Genomic DNA, 23,905 nt, shown 5'->3' on the forward strand with positions numbered 1-23,905 from the left:
TTTTGAAATCATTCAAACCGCACGAGTATAAGTTTTAGTAATTACCAGTAGCCTATGTTGAATGATACATTATTACAAGATAATATGATTTGTACTGATTTGTACAATGCACCATTTTGATGAATACTGACAATTCATTATTTTAAATTGAATAAATAACCTATTGCTTAAATGATAACAACTGAACACAAACGTCAGTGGCACATTTATTCACAGATTGGAGTCTGTTAAATACCGAGTCATGAAAATACCGCCAAAACATCTAGCTTTGATTTGTGCAATGTTACAACACAAAACTGTATGTTGACGTCATAAAACAGCCTACATTCGATAATCTTAATCATCACAATAAATCATACGTCACTTCTCACCTGCTGGCTCTCAAAGGTCCAGGCGCTGTCGGGTAAAGACGCGTCTAGGACGTTGATCATCTCCTTAAAGTCAGTGGTGCTGCTGGGTTTAACGAAGGTGAAATCACTGAACTCTGACATGGGAGAGAGACATGACCTGAAGGACTGACTCTGAGACAACATGTCCCCTCCCAGGACCTCCACGTACTTAATCGGCCCGTCAGTGTTGAGCTGAATCTGCAGGTTTCTGTTGGGGTTCTTGTAGCCGTCCAAGTCGTCCCGTCTCATGCAGCAACTACCGCTGCTCCTGCTGTTTCTAACGCACTTGACTGCTAAGATGACAAAAGTCACCAGAGACAGCACGGACACCGAGGCCAGAGAGAGAATCAAATACAGGGTGATTCTCCCGCTTTTCTTACTGGGTTCTGGAGTTTTCTGCCGGAGATCCGAGATGGGTTCGTGGAGCCCGTCCTCTACCAGTATGGTCAGTGTGACCGTGGTGGACTGGACCGGCACCCCGTCATCCTGTATCTCTATAAGCAGCCTCTGAGAGGAGTCGTCCTGTTCGGACACAGCACGTTTAGTCCTCACCTCCCCCGTGTAAAGATTGACACTGAACAGAGACGCGTCTGTGGCCTCCACCAGTTTATATGAGATCCAGGCGTTATGGCCCGAGTCTGCATCCACAGCCGTTACCTTAGTAACCAAGTGGCCTGCTTTAGCGGAGCGGGGCATCTTCTGGTGAGAGAGCGAGCCCAGGGCAGCGGAGGGGTAAATAACAGCGGGGGCGTTGTCGTTCTGGTCCAGGATAAAAACGTGGACAGTGACGTTGCTGCTCAGAGAGGGAGAGCCGTGGTCCTTGGCCTGCACCAGAATCTGAAACACCTTTAGTTTCTCAAAGTCGTATGAGTGCATGCTGTAGATACTGCCGTTATCAGAGTTCATGTACACATATGAGGATACAGAGACGTCCTGCACTTTGGAGTCTAAGATGGAGAAGGAGGTTTTTGCGTTGTCCCCCAGGTCTGAATCCGTGGCGGAGACTGAACACAGTAGTTTCCCTGCTGCGTAATTCTCTTTGACGTACACCGTGTACGAGGGCTGAGAGAATAGCGGTGGATTGTCATTCACATCCAACACATCAACAATGATTGTTTTCTTGCTGGACAAAGGGGGTTTCCCTGAATCACTGGCACTGATATCTATACTATACTGAGAGTAACGCTCGCGGTCAAGAGGAGCATTAGTTACCAGGGTGTAATGCTTGGATACCGACGGGTTCAACTTGAACGGAGACTTTGGTGACACGCTTAACCGCACCTTCCCATTGTCCCCGGAGTCGGAGTCTTTGGCGCCTATCAAAGCTATCACGGTTCCGATAGGCGAATCTTCTGGAACAGGTGTCGTTAGAGACGTCACAATTATCTCTGGGATGTTGTCATTGACGTCAATCATTTTAAATTCAACATCACAATGTCCGTCCATCTCCGGGTTGCCTTTATCTTTAGCGACTATGTCAAATTTATATAAGCTCGTCTGCTCATAGTTGAGTTGTCTTTTTATTACAATCACTCCTGTCGAAGAATCTATATCAAACAATGCAGTCACTGAGTCTGGCGTCTGTTCTCCAAATACATACTCTATCTCCCCATTTAATCCCTCGTCCGGGTCTGTCGCTTTTACTCGTAAAATCTGAGTGCCAGGTGCAGCATTTTCGTTAACATTAGCCTCATAAAGTTGTCTCTCAAACTGCGGTGCGTTATCATTAATATCAAGTACCATGATACTAATCTCAGAGGTTCCTGAACGCACTGGATCACCCCCATCTACAGCGGTGAGAATAAGCTTATGAACAGGTTGCTTCTCCCGGTCGAGAGACCTTTCAAGGACCAGTTCTGGAGTTTTGCTACCATCCTTGTGATTTTTGACATTCAATTTGAAATGGTCGTTTTTGTTAATGCTGTATGAGCGTATAGTGTTCGCAGCGACATCGGGATCCAGTGCGCATTCGAGTGGAAATCTTGCGCCTGGGTTTATTGACTCTGCAATCTTTAATACTTTTTCTTTGGTGAGAAAGCTGGGAGAATTATCATTGATATCCTGTATTTCAATATCAACTCGGTGAAGCTGCAAAGGCTTTTCAATCACTACCTCCAAAGGCAAAATACACGGAACTCTTTGTCCACACAGTTCCTCTCTGTCTATCCTTTCACTGACGACCAGCTCTCCTTTCCCCAGATCCACACTGAAATACTGCTTACCAGCTTCCGAGGTTATTCGTAATTTACGACGATAAATCTCAGATAGTCCCAAAACCAGATCTTTGGCTAGATTTCCTACCACAGAGCCCTGTTTCAGTTCCTCCGGGATGGTGTATCGAGTCTGTCCGTCTATTGTAGTCCACAAGAGAAAGAAATGATGCCACCATAGCAGAACCTGCCACACGGGCAGTTTATTCCACATTGTTCCACGACACATCAAAACGAATATATTATTTCACCCAAAATTCGCCCTTTCGCAGGAGTGGTGATACTCAATCTGTAATCGAATGTCAACGTCGCTCATATTTTACAGTGATGGAGACGCTTTGTGTCTCGGCACATCCCTCTTTCTCCTCCAGCTCGGAGCATTGTAAGGGTTACGGTGCTGAGGCTGGGGGGAGGGAGGGAGTAGATCTCTTTGTACAGTTCTGCATGCTATTGGTGCACAGCGCCTAACACAAGCGACCAATCAGGATTTACCAGTCATTTAAAGCTATACAGTGAAAATACGAGCTCTTGGGAAACATATGAAGCACCATAACAATTCAACACGAGAGAAAAACAGTACTCCATTTAATGTGTAATACTATGAGTACTGCTACTATACTATTCACATCACTTAGTATTAGTAGCCTTTCAGACACCCATCTATACCCCACAATACATGCCACCAGGGGTCTCGTCAGAGTCCCCAAGTCCAAAACGAATTCACGGCAACGCACAGATTTATACAGAGCCACACGGAACTTCCTTCCATCTACGATTCCTCTAGCAAACAGCAAAATTACCTTTTAAAAACGGATTAAGCAACAACTAATGGAACCGCGGGGACTGTAAGGACAAACACACAACATACACACAACACAACATTATTCTCGAAGTATTCTATATCCATTCCCACCGTTTCAATTCTTCCTGATATCTGTGTGGGTGACAAAGGCTCTCCGTTGCCGTCCGGTGGTAAAAGAAAGCAAGCGCAGCAGGAGTATGTCGTCAAAGCAACCCACGTGGCTCAGAATAATAATACATCGCAGAGCCAGCTTAAAAAATACCCGTATGGAGGTCTGGAGAGCAAAGGAAAAGGGTTGCTCTGATGACATGCTCCTCTCCCTCTCCCTCTCCCTCTCCCTCTCCCTCTCTCCCTCTCTCCCTCTCTCTCTCTCTCTCTCTCTCTCTCACACACACACACACAGACAGACCCTGGGACCCTGGAACTGGTAAATCATATCTGATATGTTAGTTGTGTTAGACCCTGGGACCCTGGAACTCACTCACTCCACTGTAATATGTCCATGACATGAACTAATTACCTGAGAGCTGAATCGAGATTACATATATAAATAAACTCGATACCATTTTCCATTATACACAATCACAAGCTGTAACCTACATCATATCCCAATACTACAACGAATATGAGAACAATAATGCATCAGCTTTGATATTGGTTGATAAAGGTGAAAGAATAAATAAAATCCGTGCTCGTCAAGGCTACGGATGTAGATGGGGAGAGGGGGGGTGGGCACGCTGCCACTGAGCTCTAGAGCATGTTTCAGAACCACGCGGGTGGACAGCGCCACACAGGCGGCCAGCTCGTGCTGCTGCATACTGGTGGAATGAGCAGCGACCGCGTGGTGGCTGCTAAACAATAACTCACATCTCTCGCTCTCGCTCTCGCTCTCTCTCGCTCTCTCTCGTTTTATTTATTACAGTCAACTCTACAGTCAACTCTACCATCAGCCCACATATCAAACCTCATCCACAAACAAAATGTTACCCAGATTCATTAAGAGCTCCAGCCTTATATTCTGTTTCTTGACTGTGTGTGACGTCAAAATACATAGTTTATTATGTCCATATGCATATGATGTTAACCCTCCTGCTGTGTTCTGGTCGAATTGAACCGATTTACAAGTTCATGTAATCTGATTGTCATAAGGTTCCATGACTTTGTTCACACAGGGCATCTGAACACACAACATACATTTGATGATTTTCATTACATTTTGGGTGTTTTATTTAACTTTTGTACACCTGTGGTGTTCCCGGTCATGACCGGTCATTAGAAATGAATGGGTGAGACTACAGTTAGTGTATAAAATTGAGTTCAGGCACATGCCCATTCATCAGATGGACACACTTCTTCTCCCAGCGCGCGCACACACACACACACACACACACACACACACACACACACACACACACACACACACACACCTCACTCCCCTTCTTGGCTTCCATGGCAACCCCCACGGGAACCTTTCCCCAATAGAATCTTTTCCCCACGGGAACCACACTTCTTGGCAGTCTCACAAACAATTGCAACATTGTTTCAACTTTTCTTCTATTCTGGTATATAAAGTTTTTTTGAGGCCTTGCTCACAATTCCTTCTGTGGCAGCACAATGACCAAATGATATACTGTATGTGAGGCTCTTGATCATACCTTTGATCGTGACTGGTGAGGAGGAGAGTCCTTTTAAACTGTGACACAAAGTAGTCTGTGATAAATAGCACAATATGCTTCATCTGAGTATTTGTTACAGTCAAAATAATCCATACATTATGCTTTTTTTTTTATTCAAAAATGAGTTGTATGAGCTCAGGTCAATGAGGCCTACAGGCCATAAATAGCAAATAGAAGTTCAAAACTTGTAATGTTGACAAGAACTTAAGTTGATAAAAAGATCTAACACAACATTAGGTGATAATATATGTATTATGGATTCATAATCAGCTATAATGGGGCGGTCATTTTGGACCGGGAACACAGAATTAATTAACATGAAACAAACACAACAGGAGGGTTAAGTCAGATGCATCCCCCAAATGTGAGTGGAATAACACTCAGTCACTCAGTGCTGAGTGCTTGTGTCTACGGATCACAGCGGTGGCCTTTTTTATGGTCTTACATCCAGTCAGAATCAGTAAGGTCATGGATGTGTTTACAGTCTATTGTCTTGTGATGGTGGAGTCATTATTACGGAAAGTATTTCTTACCTTATTTGGAGAGACGGAGGACGACAGGAGACACGTCAGCAACAGCAGCGAAGGGAAGACATGGAAGAGAAGAACAGAGAGACAAACGAGACACGGGTTTAGAGGGATGATCAGCAGACAAAAGAGAGTCTTGGGACAGAGACATCCCCGATACTCACCGTTCACCTTGCATTGATAATGTAGCCTTGATTGGTTCCGGAGGTAGGGACTGTGTTGATTTGCGTTGGGATACCTGTGATATGTGCCCTAATGATGACGTCCCAGAATGGCTGTCGCCGGAGCTCGTTATGTGTCATAGGTGTGTCTCGTCAGGTGTCTGTTTGCGTGTGTGGCACAGAAAGGTGGGTCGAACGTAAACGCAACAGCAAACAACAACACAGTTATTCAGGCAAATCCCCGATATCACGGTGTGTCTTCGCTTGTGTCTGCTGTTGCATTGTGTGAGGTGTGCTTGTTTATTTGTGGAGAGAAAGGGAAGTAGAGAGCATAGGGCGTGACACATAGGGATAGAGGAGCAGAGAAAGAGAGAGAGGGGAGGGGAGAGAGAGAGAGAGAGAGTGAGAGGGGAGGGAGAGAGAGAGAGAGAGAGAGGGGGGAGGGGAGAGAGAGAGAGAGGAGGGGAGGGGAGGGAGAGAGAGAGAGAGAGAGAGAGAGAGAGAGAGAGAGAGAGAGAGAGAGAGAGAGGAGGGAGGGAGAAGAATACTTAATAAAAGAGAAATACAACAATTGGCCCAGTTCCTCTGTAACAGGAGCATGAGCAGTGTACTATCTCATCTGCATGTCCCAGCCAGGATGATGATAGCACCATTTTGAAGGAGACTAAGGGTGTCCCCCAAATGGTACCCTCTTCCCTACATAGTGCACTACTTTTTTTTAACCAAAGCCCTATGGTTAGCTGGTTGAAAGTAATACGCTATATAGAGAATAAGTTGTCATTTCAGACGCAGTAAGACCATAGGAGAGGTGTGTTCGCTCCCAGAACGGCAGGATAGCATCGCTACACTGCAGTACAGCACACTGCCACGCTGCAGAGGAGCAGCTCCTACACAGCAACAGCAGAGGGACTCGAGGCGATGCCCAGGGATGCTGTATGCTTAATTAAGGAGATGCTTTCACGCTGTGTGTGTGTGTGTGTGTGTGTGTGTGTGTGTGTGTGTGTGCGTGCGTGCGGTCAACACACCCTATAGCTGGAATGTCACAGTGAATATGAAAGTATGAATAGGAGTTATATGAATGTGATCATTATAATAACACAGAAAACCACTATGTTAGATACACAATGTGTACATGTGAGTTCTTGTGCACAGCCACACACACACACACACACACACACACACAATAATACACATGTATCAGTCAATAAGAAATAACTGTACACCCTATAATAAAACAGCACAACCTCCACGGAGTCTTGTGGGCTTATTTTAGACAGTGTTTTCACAGTCCCAGTCAGAGCAAAGGGGAGGTGAAACAGTGAGAGGCAATCAGGCCAGGGCAGCATCCATTTTACGGAAACAGAGAGGTAGACCCACCCCGTCATACACCCTCTCTCTCCCCCCTCCCCTACCAATTCAGGCCAGAGCCCGAGGACACTGCACCTCTGTGTCCTAAACAGGGGTGTGTCTGCCCCCTTTAAACCAACAGCTGCCTGTATCCTATCAGACACCAGACCCTGCATCTGCTGCTGCCCCCCTGTGGACCAAACCATAATGGTACGGTCCTGACAGTGAGTCAGCTGGTTGCTACGGCAACGCATCCCACCTCTCTTCCAGAGAGCCATGAAAAAAAAGGAGCTCTAAGAAAAACAGCATGGAGGGAGGAAGAGAAAATGAACAGATTTACTCATGAACCTTTCCTGTCCTGTCTTATAATAATGTATCACTCACAAAGATACCAAGAAAGTTAGTGGAATGTCTAACAGAAGAATGTACAGGCTTGTGGAAAGCGGTGTTTTACCATATTGACTAGTTACATAAAGAGTCCTGTTCATAAGAAGAAAGAGCATCTTCTTCTGATTAAAACAACGCAGTGAAACACAGATGCGACTTTGGACGCCTGAACGCATCATGGGTTTATACACAGAACAGAGGAGAGCTCTTTCGCTCTCTCCTCCATCGCTCTCTCACTCACTGCAGCAGAATGGTGCAGCTGGCGAGGGGGAGGGGAAGGAAGCAGAGACAAAAAACGAGAACAGAAAGAAAGAGGAGGGAAGAGGACACACAAATCCACAATGCCTTATGAAGGATACAGTTCGCCAACAAACATTCCTTGCTACGAACATACACTGAGCACATTAAACCCCCTCTTTCCATGACATAGACTGACCAGGTGAATCCAGGGGAAAGCTATGATCCCTTATTGATGTCACTTGTTAAATCCACTTCAATCAGTGTAGATGAAGGGGAGGTTACGGGTTAAATAATGATTTTTAAGCCTTGAGACAACTGAGACATGGATTGTGTATGTGTGCAATTCAGAAGGTGAATGGGCAAGACAAAATATTGAAGTGCCTTTGAACGGGGTATGGTAGTAGGTGGTGCCAGGCACACTGGTTTGTGTCAAGAACTGCAACACTGCTGGGTTTTCCAAACTCAGCAGTTTGCTGTGTGTATCAAGAATGGTCCACCACACAAAGGACATCCAGCCAACTTGACACAACTATAGGAAGCATTGGAGACAACATGGGCCAGCATCCCTGTGGCACGCTTTCAACACTTTGTAGAGTCCACGCCCCGAAGAATTGAGGCCGTTCTGAGGGCCAACTCATTAGGAAGGTGTTCCTAATGTTTGTATATTCAGTGTACATGTTGAATCAAAATCATCACTATTGTTATGACCTTTCTCCATAGACATCATCACTGATGATCATGACAACACTGGCATCATTGACACGGCCACTGTTAATACTGGCATCATTGACACGGCCACTGTTAATACTGGCATCAATGACCATCTTGTGACCACCATAATAGTCATTTTGATTACATACACAATAAGCATTTAGTTCATGACCCCACAGTAACTCCTATTTCCTGCTGGTGGTTGTTAGGGCTCAGCCTCAGGGTCTGACTGAATGAATCACTCGACCTGGTTTTCAGACCACAGAAAAATGGCAGTGGTGCGTCTACCCAGCCTGACAGATCAGAACAGCGTCATACACAGCTACGCACACACACACAGTGTGTTTTTGCGTGTGTGTGCTGTGCGCGTGCCGCTACTGTGCAAAGGCGTGCGTTGCGTCGCAGTTTGTATTGGTGTGGGACTCAGACGGCGTGTGTGCGTGTGTGTGTGTGTGTGTGTGTGTGTGTGTGTGTGTGTGTGTGTGTGTGTGTGTGTGTGTGTGTGTGTGTGTGTGTGTGTGTGACGTATAAGACAAGTCTGACTGTGCCCCACTGTTCCACTGCCCTGTATAATCCCCGGTGTAATCCTTTCCAGAGGATCAGCCTGTACAAACTCACTAGGCTTCATGCACTACTGGAAAAGCAACAACCATATACCCACACACAAACAATCAGTGTGTAGATATCAATAGGAGGGAGGGGTGTGTTAACTCATTTGGGCAGTCATTTTACTCTTGAAAGTTGTAAGAGTACAACACACAAGTTGCAATTTGAAATTGGGTAACGCATCAGCAGGTCTCTTCTTATATCAGTCATTGTAGACCTTCGAGAGCTCTTTACAACTTGTCGGAAATGTCCAGGTCAACTAGCCCATGTCCACTAACGTTTCTTAGCTAGGTTTTCTAACCCATGGATTTTGTTGTAACGTTTGTGTCAATCAGATATCACCTGAACACACAGATGAGCTTTCAACTGCAATATGTTCTCTCCACCCCATGTATGTTTGGAACGGCCCGTTTGAAAAAGTTTGGGAACCACTGACCTACGACAATATAATATGTGTTTGGATGAAGTATGTAGGCCTGTCCAGCTGCATGTACATTGCTCAATAGGTCAGGCTGAAGCGGTACAGATTGCACGCTAGAATTTAAAAGGTCATTCCTGATTGAGCCGACATATGCGACGTTTACCGTGAAAGGCAGTCTCGGCTGACGCGGAAGTTCACGCTGTAACACTGACCTTCAGCAATGCGACCTGATTAGAGCCCTTACACGGAACCCAAACCGGCTGCTCGCGTGCACTATCGTGCATACATTTATTTTGCCCCCCCCCCCCCTCCCCCTCACACACCAAACGCGATCACAACACGCAGGTTCAAATATCAAAACTCTGAACCAATAACATTAATTTGGGGACAGGTCGAAAAGCATTAACCATGTATGGCAATTTAGCTAGCTAGCTTGCACTTGCTAGCTAACGTTAATTTGTCCTATTTAGCTAGCTTGCTGTTGCTAGCTAATTTGTCCTGGGATATAAACATTGAGTGTTTATTTTACCTGAAATGCACAAGGTCCTCTACTCCGACAATTAATCCACACATAAAATGGCCAACCGAATCGTTTCTAGTCATCTCTCCTCCTTCCAGGCTTTTTCATTTTTTAACTTATATGGTGATCGCATCTAAACTTTCATTGTATTACCACGACAACCGGAAACAAAGTTCGTCTTTCAATCACCCACGTGGGTATAACCAATGAGGAGATGACTTTCAGCGCAATCTGCGACAGAAATAGGAACGACTTCTATTTTAACCGTTGGCGCGTGCAAGCAGTGTGGGTGCAATAATTGAATAACATGGATTTCTAAATTTATTTTGTGACACTCGCGCACGCGACGTGTCCAGTCTGGTCAGCATGTTAGGTCTCATGTGTTCCAGATGCGTCAATCTCTTTGCGTTCCCGCGGAAGTCATTCGTTCTATGGCGTAGTCCACACTTTTAAATTGAGGATGCCACACTCGGCTGCGGTGCGTTCTGTGTACAGCATTCGTTAAAAATGTGCAACTCATGCGTTGCTTTAATGTGCGGTGGCACAAACGGAAGTACACACACACACACACACACACACACACACACACACACACACACACACACACACACACACACACACACACACACACACACACACACACACACACACACACACACACACACACACACACACACACACTACAACTGGCTAGGGAAGCACATGTGCATCAAGTACAAAAACAATGCGGGCTAGACATCCAGAAAAAATAAACACATACGCATCTGGTGGACATCGGGCGTTAGCCAAAACTGCCTCGCTTCTCTTCAGGCCTGCACACAGAGGAAATATTTAGCATGATATACCACCAGTCATTACATCCCTATGAGTACCGCAAAGGTCTGAAGTAGCTTTCTCTCCTTACGTTTAGCAGATGCAACTTACAAGAGCAATTCGGGTTAAGTGCCTTTGCTCAAGGGCACATCAACAGATATTTCCCCTAGCTGGCTCGGGGATTCAAACCAGCGACCGTTCGGTTACTGGCCCAACGCTCTTAACCACTAGGCTATCTGCCGCTCTCCTTCGCCCTCAGTGACCTGAAAACATAGGATAGGTGAAAGCAGTATATCATATCTCAGCTATTTGCTTCCACCTGACCCTCTCTTTCACATTAGTGCAGACAGACAAATGAGAGGAAGCTGCTCCGGACTTTGGAGAAACAGCCTGGGCCGGTAGGACACATCCAAGGACACTGCAGGGAAACAGGACACTTCTACTACCAGGCCAGGGCGAAGAGTATGGGGGTTTACTGTAATGACTGAAATAGACTGAGCGAAAAGATGTTAAGATTCAGGGGTACAGAACAGTACAGGCAGAGTTGCCTCCCTCTAATGGACTCCATCATCCAAAGCTGAACTGAGATGACGTGATACTGTTTGAGCGAGTCCATAAAAGTTGCAGAGGGTGTAAGGGATGGATAATGGATGGATTCACTTTCTCTAAAATGAGAATGTACACTCCCTGTTCCCCTCTTCTCTTTACTTACATCAGATCACACAAACATACAGACTTATGGCTAGAATTGATAAAAAACCAGCAGTGCTGTTTTAACTCCCCTTAGCAGATTCCCAGTGAAGTGAGTGAGAGTGTTTGAGTGTGAGCAGACGTGTGTGATAGGGGATGAGGTCAATCACAAATCTACCAGACATCCCTGATATGTAATCAAGGATCTTGTAATGGGGCAGGCGAAGCTGGGAAAGCAGATTAGATCTTCCAACCCCACTTTCCAGAATACTAGTTAAGAAACACACACACACAGCTCAGTGCATCCTGATCACCATACACACCAATCATAAACACTGCTCAAAAATCCAACATCCAACGTTAATCATCAGACACAGCAACGCACTGCTGCAGAAACAGCTGCACACCAGACGGCTGGGCCGGTGAGGAAGGAAGTACAGTATGAGCAACAGCTTGGGGCTGTGGGGAAGCAGCTTCTTCCCATGGCAGTGTGGATGATCACAAGGTCAGGAAACTACAGGCCCTTGGCTCAGGGTGGGATCCAAAATGGCTGTCAAGGTAGCGGTTTGCTAAATCCTTCCTCAGAGGGAAAACCACTGTTCTACATTTCAGAGTTCATCCAAGTGGGGATCAGAACCAGAAGCAAGAAATCATACCCTAAGGTCTCCCACATGTATACACTGGACTGAACTGAACCAGACTGGACGTAGGGGTGTATGGGTCGGTGGGGTCTGACCCACACAGAGACACAGTGAGTTCCCGGATTTACGGTCCATAGTAAAGCCTTCCTCGCTAATGAGCCTGAGAACCAGGGTTTAGCGGTAAAATGTGGTTAAAATGGATAAAGTGGACACAGATGTGGGATGATAATGATGATAGACTGTTTCCAGAGGGACAGAGGTTTCCTCAATAAAACCTCAGGCATTTCTGTGTCGTGCCAGATGTTTATGAGAGCCATGTGCTACTCTTCTACACATAAACAGTGAACACACACACTTGCTGAACCTATACCGTATAAACTGGGTGGCTCAAGCCCTGAATGCTGATTGGCTGACAGTTGTGGTATATCAGACCGTATACCACAGGTATGACAAAACATGTATTTTTACTGCTCTCATTACGTTGGTAACCAGTTTATAACAGCAATAAGGCACGGGCTATTATAAGCCCTTTATGACGCTGTCTGCAGTGAGAGGGGGGAAGGAGGGGTGGAAGAAAATGAATAAAAAGCTCTCCTCAGTGATGCAAACATGTGACCTGCACCATATTCAGGAATAGAGCAATGTCTTCTTATCATCCTGTCTCTCCATCTCCCTCCTCCTCTCTTCTTCGCTCTTTCCTTTCAGCGCCTCACCTCATTCTTTCTCCTCCTCTTGCCTTTGCTGAGCTCTCATATAGCTTTCTTTCCCTCACTTCTTCCATCTTTCCATCGTTCCCCCATATATCATTTTCTATCTGCCTCATTATGTATAAGCTCAACCCTTTCAATTATGTATAGTCATTTAAGCCAACCCCTTCCCACCTTATGCTCTCATAACCTCTTCCTCTGCAAACACTGCAGCTTGTGGTGCAAAATGGCTGCCGTACATCACTAACGCGGGTGCTGCTGCGCATGAACGGCGGGTGAGGTAAACTACAACACGTCTCCTCCTCCCCTCCCCCGCATTCTCCCTCTCTCTGGCTCCCTGCTACTGCCTCTCTCCATCATAAATCCTTCTATCATCACGTTTTCCACCTCTAAATCCCTTTCCTCTCTCCTTCCCTACCGCTCCTCAATATGTTCTCCTCTCCCTCCCTTCATCCCTCTCTCGTCCTCTGCACAGTTCAAAGACAGGAATATAACAGCAGCGTGTGAGAGAGAGGAAACTAGGTCAGTGAAAAATAGTGCCATGTGTGTGAGAGAGAGAGAAAAAAAACTCTGCAGTGATGCTTCTCCACAACCCCAACCCAGTCCAGCCACAGTCCAGTATAGTTCTTTATTTGTCTACTGTGTGTGGCCCCTCCACCAGCACTGCCCTCTATGTCTTTATTTAACCTTTATTTAACTTGGCAAGTCAGTTAAGAACAAATTCTTATTTTCAATGAAGGCCTAGGAACAGTGGTTTAACTGCCTTGTTCAGGGGCAGAAAGACAGATTTTTAGCATGTCAGCTCAGGGATTCGATCTTGCAACCTTCCGGTTACTAGTCCAACTCTCTAAACACTAGGCTACCTGCCGTATTCCATAAGATTATGTCTCTATACCGGTAAAAATAGGTTTGCTGCTTTGGTTCACAAGGCAGTCTTTGGCAACACTACGTTAGCCTATATTCAGTGGTGTAAAGTACTTAAATAAAAATACTTTAAAGTACTACTTAAGTAGCTTTTGGGGATATCTGTACTTTACTTTACTATTTATATTTGTGACAACTTTTACTTTTACTTCACTACATTTCTGAAGGAAATTATGTAAGTTTTACTCCACACATTTTCCCTGACACCCAAAAGTACTCGTTACCTTTTGAATGCTTAGCAGGACAGAAAAATTGTAAAATCCACACACTTATCAAAAGAACATCCCTGGTTATTCTTACTGCCTTTGATCTGGTCGGACTCCCTAAACATACATGCTTGATTGGTCAATTATGGCTGAGTGTCGGAGTGTGCCCCTGGCTATCCGTAAATAAATCAAAAACAAGAAAATGACGCTGTCTGGTTTGCTTAATATAAGGAATTTAAATGATTTATACTTTTACTTTTGATACTTAAGTATGTATAAAACCAGATACTTTTAGACTTTTACTCAAGTAGTATTTTACTGGGTGACTTTCACTTTTACTTGAGTCATTTTCTATTTAGGTATCTTTACTTTTACCTCACTATGACAATTGACATTTTTTTTCCACCACTACATTACATGAGGTATTATTTCAGGGTGAGTTTAGAGGATTGTGATGACCTAATACCTGGTACAGGCACCATTCTGTTATCAAAGTTGACACACAAAAATCCGTGTAAAATTAGTAGGTACATGTACAGCATAGCTAACGACTTGTTCTTGTAAGCATGTTACAAGGATATTCGTTTTTTTCCACTGGTAAGTAACAATGCTCACCTGACTTTCTGAAATGTCACTGATCAGTGTGTCCCTCTGCGCATGGGGGAGTGTTTGTGTTCCGTCCAGACTAATGATGCTCTGACTGTAAGGTCTGGCATATTTCATATCACTCTTTCTGGGGTCGGTGGTTCCACACACCTCGTAATTGAACACGTGCTTCAAAGTACCTGTTCCTCCAACGTCTGCGTAAAGGGGCGGGTAATACGGAATAACTGGGAGATTCCCGTTGGATTTGTAAAACATGCGCTCTCGTCTCCATCTGCAGCATTTCACTGACAGGATGGCTATGATGGACACAATAAAGAAAAAGGAGACTACAGCCAGAGCCAAGACTAAGTAAAAAGTCAGGTTGTCATTGTATTCCTTGTCGTGCGTAAAGTCAGTGAACTCCGAGAGCACTTCAGGGAAGCTGTCCGCCACCGCCACGTTAACATTGACTGTAGCTGAACGAGAGGGCTGCCCGTTGTCCTCCACTACAACAGTGAGCCTTTGTTTCACAGCATCTTTGTCATTGACTTGGCGTATAGTTCTTATTTCCCCATTATGTAAGCCCACTTCAAACAGCGCCCTGTCTGTCGCTTTCTGCACTTTATATGAGAGCCAGGCATTCTGCCCAGAGTCCACATCAACAGCCACCACTTTAGTCACAAGATAGCCCACATCTGCTGAACGGGGCACCATTTCAGCCACCAGAGAGCTGCTAGTCTGGACTGGGTACAGAACCTGAGGCGCGTTGTCATTCTGGTCCTGAATCATTATTTTCACAGTCACATTGCTACTGAGTGGAGGGGAGCCTCCATCCCGCGCTTTTACGCGAATTTTGAACTCTTTCATTTGCTCATAATCGAAAGAACGCACAGCAAGAATCACCCCACTCTCTGCATTCACTGAAACGCACGCAGACACCGACAATCCATTTACTTGATAATCATCGAGCAGATATGAAATATGCGCGTTGTTGCCAGAGTCTTTGTCGCTGGCCTTGACAGAAAATATTGACATTCCAGGTGAGTTATTCTCAACAACGTAAGCTGTGTACGACTGTCGTGGAAACAGGGGGGCGTTGTCATTCACATCTGATATTTTCAGTGTTACTGTCTTATTAGTGGAAAAAGGTGGAGACCCTTCATCAGCGGCTGTTATTGTTATGTTATATTCGGACACAGTTTCACGGTCCAATGCCTGATCAGAAACTAAACTGTAGAAATTAGTAGAGGTTGACTTTATGCCGAACGGTAAACCAGGACTAATAGAACACTTCACCTGACCGTTTTTACCTGAGTCTAAGTCTTTGATATTGAGCATGGCTATGACCGTCTCCGGGGCAGAGTCCTCGGGAATAGGGTTGGAGAAGGAAATTACGCTAATCACTGGTGCATTGTCGTTGACGTCAGTCATTTCAATAAGCACTTTACTAGTGTCTGTTAAACCCCATTTGTCTGTAGCCTCCACATCTATCTCATAATGTTTTACTTTTTCATAGTCAAGCATACCATTAACTGTAATATCGCCTGAAACGGTGTCAATATTAAACAAGCTTGACGCGCTGCTACCAGTACTTCGAGAAAACGAATACGTCACCTCACCATTTGCTCCTTGATCTGCATCAGTTGCACTGACTCTCAAGACAATGGTGCCTTTTGATGCATTCTCTGGTAAGGTTACCCTGTATACAGACTGACTGAATACTGGAGAATTGTCGTTTGCATCTAAGACAATTACGTTGATTTTGACTGAGCCGGATTTCTGGGGGGTCCCGCCATCATAAGCAGTTAAGATTAATTTATGCTCTTCCTGCTTTTCTCTATCAAGTGCGATCTGAAGAACCATTTCGACATATTTTGTTCCATCAGGACGAGATAGGGTATTCAATTTAAAATGATCGGTGGGATTCAGTTGGTATGTTTGGAGAGTATTTATGGCTACATCGGGGTCTTTAGCACTATCTAACGAGAACCGAGCACCGGGAGGAGCAGATTCACTTATCTCGAATCTGATTTCCTTCCTCTCGAAAGCAGGAGCATTGTCGTTGATATCTAATATTTCCACATCAATTCGATGAAGCTCCATCGGATTTTCAACGATGATCTGGAAATGCAGAGAGCAGGGAGACACTTTGGCGCACAGCTCCTCTCTATCTATCCGTTCTTTCACCACCAGCGTCCCTTTATCCGCATTCAGACCGATGTACTCACTGCCGTCCTCAGTAAAGATCCGAGCTCGACCAGATTTCAACCTTTTAACATCCAAACCCAGATCCTGCATGATATTTCCCACGAGCGAGCCCTTCGCCATCTCTTCTGGGATGGAATAACGGACCTGGGCGCGCGCTACCCCTACGCCACAGAGACAGATAAAAAGCACGAGCCATGTCTGCCATTTCCATGTACGCGAGCTGGTTCTCCCTGCGCCGTGACAACAAAGAACGTCCATCATCATACCCTTCCGGCTGAAAACAATACGATTAAAAAAAACACGTTTTCACAATAAAGAATATTGTGTCACTCACACGTCCCCAACGACTGTGTGCGCTCTTTTAAGAGGTTAGTTCTTATATTATAGAAGGGGAGTCCGCTGCAGTGTTTTTGATTGAAATATGAGAGGGAGGGTCTACCTATGCCTGAGCCTTATATCCTCACATTAACCAACAGCGACCCTTAGAGCGCTGAATATATATTGCATAGATATCTGCACAAATGAATATCAGGATGAAATCAATTGTAAACGATGTTTGAGATTATATATAAAAGGCAGAAATGAAAATGATCAAATGTGAAATGTCCAAACCCGTGCAAACGTCAAAAACCCCTTGCCTTCATCAGATACATGTTTGTTGTTGTTGATATCCGCACAGGGAGGCTTAAACCTTTGATTGAAATCAAACGCCATTGATGACTCAAACCGTAGCGCGCATGGAAAATAAAATATATGGTGATGAGGTTCTCACCTGGTTATCCCCATCATCATTGATCAGTGTGTCCCTCTGCGCGTTGGGGAGTGTCTGTGTTCCGTCCAGACTAATGACGCTCTGACTGTAAGGTCTGACGTATTTCATATCACTTTTTCTGGAGTCAGCTGTTCCACACACCTCGTAATTATACACGTGTCTCAGGGTGCCTGTTCCTCCAACGTCTGCGTAAAGGGGCGGGTAATACGGAATAACTGGGAGATTCCCGTTGGATTTGTAAAACATGCGCTCTCGTCTCCATCTGTAGCATTTCACTGACAGGATGGCTATGATGGACACAATAAAGAAAAATGAGACTACAGCCAGAGCCAAGACTAAGTAAAAAGTCAGATTGTCATTGTACTCCTTGTCGTGCGTAAAGTCAGTGAACTCCGAGAGCACTTCGGGGAAGCTGTCCGCCACCGCCACGTTAACATTGACTGTAGCTGAACGAGAGGGCTGCCCATTGTCCTCCACAACAACAGTGAGCCTTTGTTTCACAGCATCTTTATCGTTGACTTGGCGTATAGTTCTTATTTCCCCATTCTGTAAGCCCACTTCAAACAGCGCCCTGTCTGTCGATTTCTGCAGTTTATACGAGAGCCAGGCATTCTGTCCAGAGTCCACATCAACAGCCACCACTTTAGTGACAAGATAGCCAACATCTGCTGAACGAGGCACCATTTCAGCCACCAGAGAGCTGCTAGTCTGGACTGGGTACAGAACCTGAGGCGCGTTGTCATTCTGGTCCTGGATCATTATTTTCACAGTCACATTGCTACTGAGAGGAGGGGAGCCTCCATCCTGCGCTTTTACGCGGAACTGGAAATATTTGATATGCTCATAGTCAAAAGAGCGCACTGCATGGATGACTCCACTATCAGCACTAATGGACACATATGAGGAGACAGGGACTCCGTTAACCGAGGAGTCCTCCAGTATGTAAGAAACACGGGCGTTCTGGTTCCAGTCAGCGTCTCTTGCGTTCACTGTGAATATAGAGAGGCCCGGTGTGTTGTTTTCTATAATGTAGGCCTCATATGAGCTTCTCCCAAAGACAGGCGCGTTGTCATTCACATCTGATATCTGTAAGGTGAGAGTGACGCTGCTGGAGAGCGAGTGCACGCCCTCATCAGAGCACGTCACACTGATGTTATACTCAGAGGCTCTCTCTCGGTCCAATTCACTGTCAGTTACTAGGCTGTAAAAACCATTTGATGTAGATTTAATAGTAAATGGGATATTTTCATTTATACCACAGTGTACCTGACCGTTACTATCAGAGTCAGGATCGTGGACGCTGAACATAGCTACAACCGTATTTTGAATTGAGTCCTCTGGTATTGAACTAGATTTCGAAAGTACACTGGTTACTGGAGCATTGTCATTAATATCGATAACATCAACTATTACCTTACTGGAATCTGATAGACCACCATTGTCTATTGCTTCGATATCTATTTGGTAATGTTTGGCTTTTTCAAAGTCAACCTTGCCGACTAATATCACCTCTCCATTTGCATGTATATGAAACATGTCTGATACACTATCCATATCATTCGATATGGAATAAGACACTTCACCATTTGAGCCTGTGTCTGCATCAGATGCACTGACTTTCGTCAAAAAGGTGCCTTTGGGGGAATTCTCTGTTATAGTTGCCTTATAAACCGGCTGCGTAAAAACTGGAGCATTGTCGTTAGCGTCTAACACAATGACGTGTATCTGCACAGTACCAGATAGCCGAGGCTCTCCTCCATCTATAGCAGTTAAGACTAAAGATACCTGCTCCTGCTTCTCTCGATCTAAAGGTTTCTGTAAAACCATTTCTACTTTTTTACTCCCGTCGACCTGATTTTCGAGTTTCAAGGCGAAATTGTCTGTGGGTTTCAGCGAGTAGCTTTGGAGACCATTTAAACCTATGTCTGCATCCCCGGCTTTCTCTAACACAAATTTAGATCCAATCACAGCTGATTCACTGATCTCAAAACGTTTCTCATTCTTTTTAAAGCTCGGAGCATTGTCATTGATGTCTGTGATCTCTATAGTTATTTGAAACAACTCCATGGGGTTCTCCAAAATGATTTGTGAATGCAGTGCGCAAGGCGTAGTCTGTCCACAGAGCGCTTCACGGTCTATTCTCTCTTTGATAAGGAGAACTCCCCTTTCTTTATTCAACTCGATGTATTCTGCGCTGTTTCCTGTATAAATACGAGCTTTACCTGATTTCAGTCGTTTTATATCTAAACCCAAATCCTGCGCCATGTTACCGATTAAAGAGCCTTTCGCCATTTCCTCTGGAATGGAGTAACTGACTTGCCCGTGCACTGAACTGAGAGAGAGGACCGAGATAAACAACAGTACTTGCCGTGTCATTGTTTTGTCCGACATTTTCTCAAAGATTGCACACGTTATAATCCGTAAGTAATTCTGTCAAATTCCATTAGCTTTCGTGGTATAAAAAAATTGAAAGGAAGATGTGCCCCAAGTCCACCACTTTGTAACAAAAGAATCGCAGCTCGGGGTATCCGTGATTAACGTTCGCTGTAACCCAGACTGCGCGCTCTGCGTGCGGCTCTTTCTCTCTCTCTCTAATATATCGAGATGATGGGGGAAGTACTGCTGCAAATCGGCTCTAAAACTGCAACACACTGACCAACAGCGGCCCTCTGAGTTTAGGAGTGTAAAGAACACACAGAATATGCAAAACACATATGCTCTCCAACCATGCGTAATATAAGCATATCCACACCCCAATACATATGCACTATTAAAAAGGCATGATAACAGTGACCATTTACCTTATATTTCAGCAGTGGCGGAAAACGTACTCAATTGTCATACTTGAGTGAAAGTAAAGATATCTGAATAGAAAATGACTCAAGTAAAAGTGAGTCACCCAGTACAATACCACTTGCGCAAAGGTCTAAAAGTAGTATGTTTTACATTTACTTAAGTATCAAAAGTAAAAGTATACATCATTTTAAATTCCTTATATTAAGCAAAAGGCATCATTCTCTCGTTATTCTTTTTTCCATGGATAGCCAGGGTCAGGCATCAACTCTCAGAAATCCTTTACAAACGAAGCATGTGAGTCCGCCAGATCAGAGACATTAGGGATGACCAGGGTTGTTTCCTTGATACGCGTGTGAATTGGACCGTTTTTCTGCCCTGTTAAGCATTCAAACTGTAAGGAGTACTTTTTGGTGTCAGGGAAAATGTATGGAGTAAAAATAACATTATTTTCCTTAGGAATGTAGTGACGTAAAAGTAGTCCAAAATATTTATCGTAAAGTACAGATACCTCCAAACTACTTAAGTAATACTTTAAAGTATTTTTACTTGAGTACTTTACACCATTGGATTCGAGCTTTTATACACAACACAGTAACTGATGAGCGTGAAATATTTGCTGGTTACAATTAGGCCATTATACACGATCACCGAATTCGCAATACAGACATGATCATAACGGAAAGTGGCAATTAAGATAATTGGCGTAAAGCAATCCATAGGAATCACAATTCAGACGTTCAAGTGTGAAGCCAAATACACAATATTTGGAAAATAATCAGTGCAACGAACCATAAAACTATTTGCTTGTGAAATCATTGAAGTGTAAGATTATGAAACGAAAAACAGTGACATCATTAATATTCTGAGGTTATGAGAGCCGATTGTTCATGCTCACCTGGTTATCCCCATTATCATTGATCAGTGTGTTCCACTGCGCGTGGGGGAGAGTCTGAGTTCCGTCCAGACTAATGATGCTCTGACTGTAAGGTCTGAGGTATTTCATATCACTCTTTCCGGAGTCAGCTGTTCCACATACCTCGTAATTATACACGTGTCTCGGTGTCCCAGTGCCACCTACGTCAGCGTAAAGGGGCGGGTAATACGGAATAACTGGGAGATTCCCGTTGGATTTGTAAAACATGCGCTCACGTCTCCATCTGTAGCATTTCACTGACATGATGGCTATGATGGACACAATAAAGAAAAAAGAGACTACAGCCAGAGCCAAGACTAAGTAAAAAGTCAGGTTGTCATTGTATTCCTTGTCGTGCGTAAAGTCAGTGAACTCCGAGAGCACTTCAGGGAAGCTGTCCGCCACCGCCACGTTAACATTGACTGTAGCTGAACGAGAGGGCTGCCCCTTGTCCTCCACTACAACAGTGAGCCTTTGTTTCACAGTGTCTTTATCATTGACTTGTCGTATAGTTCTTATTTCTCCATTATGTAAACCCACTTCAAACAGCGCCCTGTCTGTCGCTTTCTGCAGTTTATACGAGAGCCAGGCATTCTGTCCAGAGTCCATATCAACAGCCACCACTTTAGTGACAAGATAGCCCACATCTGCTGAACGAGGCACCATTTCAGCCACCAGAGAGCTGCTAGTCTGGACTGGGTACAGAACCTGAGGCGCGTTGTCATTCTGGTCCTGGATCATTATTTTCACAGTCACATTGCTACTGAGAGGAGGGGAGCCTCCATCCTGCGCTTTTACGCGGAACTGGAAATCCTTGATCTGCTCGTAGTCAAAAGAGCGCAATGCTTGGATGACTCCACTATCAGCACTAACGGACACATATGAGGAAACGGGCACTCCGTTAACCGAGGAGTCCTCCAGTATGTAAGAAACACGGGCATTCTGGTTCCAGTCAGCGTCTCTTGCCTTCACTGTGAATATAGAGAGGCCCGGTGTGTTGTTTTCTATAATGTAGGCCTCATATGAGCTCCTCTCAAAGACAGGGGTGTTGTCATTCACATCTGATATCTGTAAGGTGAGAGTGACGCTGCTGGAGAGCGAGGGCACTCCCTCATCAGAGCACGTCACACTGATGTTATACTCAGAAGCTCTCTCTCGGTCCAATTCACCGTCTGTTACTACAGTAAAGAAATTAACAGATGTCGATTTCATTATAAAGGGAATGTTTTCGTTTATCGCGCACTGGACATTGCCATTTTCACCTGAGTCTGGATCTTGAATGTTTATCATTGTCACAACAGTACCAGCTTTAATGTCCTCTGATATAACACTAGACTTCGACATCACATTAATAGCTGGTTTGTTATCATTTTCATCAACGACGTCGACCATGATTTTACAAGAATCGGTGAGGCCTCCATCATCACTGGCCTGTACATGTATCTGATATTGTCGTGCCTTTTCATAATCAATATTTCCTACTAATCTCACCCCACCGTCATCCTCATTTATTTCAAACAATTCGTGATTACCATCCTGTGAATTCGAAATCGAGTAACGTATTTTACTATTGGAACCTTGATCAGAATCAGACGCGCTGACAGAAATTAAAACTGTGCCCTTTGGTGAGTTCTCTCTTAGGGTAGCCTTGTAGATTCCCTGTGTAAAAACAGGTGCATTATCATTGGCGTCTAGTACAGTAATATGAATCTGCACTGTTCCAGACATCTGAGGCTCACCTCCATCTATTGCGGTTAATATCAAAGACAAATGCTCCTGTTTCTCTCGATCTAAAGGTTTCTGTAAAACCATTTCCACTGTCTTTCCGCCATCAGGTTGGTTTTGTAGTTTCAGGATGAAATTATCGGTCGGTTTAAGTGAATAGCTTTGGAGGCCATTATAATCAACATCCAGATCCATCGCCCTCTCTAGCGCAAATTTTGCACCAGTAACGGCCGACTCACTAATTCTGAATTTCATTTCACTCTTTATGAAAACAGGTGCATTATCGTTTACATCGGTTACCTCAATTGTGATGCTATAAAATTCCATCGGCTTCTCCAGAATGATCTGGAAATCTAGTGCACAAGGTGTAGTCTGTCCGCAGAGAGCTTCGCGGTCTATTTTCTCTCTGATAAGGAGAACTCCCCTTTCTTTATTCAACTCGATGTATTCTGCGCTGTCTCCTGTATAAATACGAGCTTTACCTGATTTCAGTCTTTTTATATCTAAACCCAAATCCTGCGCTATGTTACCGACTAAAGAGCCTTTCGCCATTTCCTCCGGAATGGAGTAACTGACCTGCCCGTTCACTGAACTGAGAGAGAGAACTGAGATAAACAACAGTACTTGCCGTGTCATTGTTCTGTCCGATATTTTCCCTTCACCATGAAACAACAAGCAGGTTATAATCCGTAAAGAAGTCAGTAATATTGCATTCGTTTCTAGTTCAAAACATCAAAGGTAAACGATTCAACAATAAACCATTTTGGAACAAGAGAATGGCAGCTCTGTATCTTAGTATTAGTGTTCTCTGTGAACCGGACTGTGCGCTCTGTGTGGCGCTCTGTCTCTGTCTAATATATCGAGATGATGGGGGAGGTACTGCGACAAATTTGCAATGAAGCTGCAACACACTAACCAACAGCGTCCC

General features: G+C 44.6%; 2 protein-coding genes across 12 annotated transcripts in view; both read right to left on the reverse strand.

Moving 5' to 3' along the window:
• The window catches only part of LOC115130030 (protocadherin gamma-A11-like), a 198,381-nt gene that overhangs the window by 49,350 nt on the left and 125,126 nt on the right, over positions 1-23,905 (reverse strand). Inside the window, exon 1 of one of the 11 annotated variants that reach the window (XM_065019638.1) lies at positions 21,235-23,802. The exons of 8 other annotated variants lie outside the window; for them this stretch is intronic. In XM_065019638.1, coding sequence (XP_064875710.1) covers positions 21,235-23,613 — 2,379 coding nt within the window. In that variant the 5' untranslated portion in view covers positions 23,614-23,802. Of the gene's footprint in view, positions 1-14,593; positions 17,287-17,543; positions 20,403-21,234; positions 23,803-23,905 lie in introns of those variants that run through there. 2 more of the 11 variants (XM_065019637.1, XM_065019630.1) reach the window with 2 other exon arrangements.
• Positions 354-3,011, reverse strand: LOC135572134 (protocadherin gamma-C5-like). The gene has a single exon (XM_065019161.1). The coding sequence runs from the start codon at positions 2,826-2,828 to the stop codon at positions 354-356; it is 2,475 nt and encodes an 824-aa protein (XP_064875233.1). The 5' UTR covers positions 2,829-3,011.

This window comes from Oncorhynchus nerka, linkage group LG6, assembly GCF_034236695.1.
Source record: "Oncorhynchus nerka isolate Pitt River linkage group LG6, Oner_Uvic_2.0, whole genome shotgun sequence".
NCBI lineage: Eukaryota > Metazoa > Chordata > Actinopteri > Salmoniformes > Salmonidae > Oncorhynchus > Oncorhynchus nerka.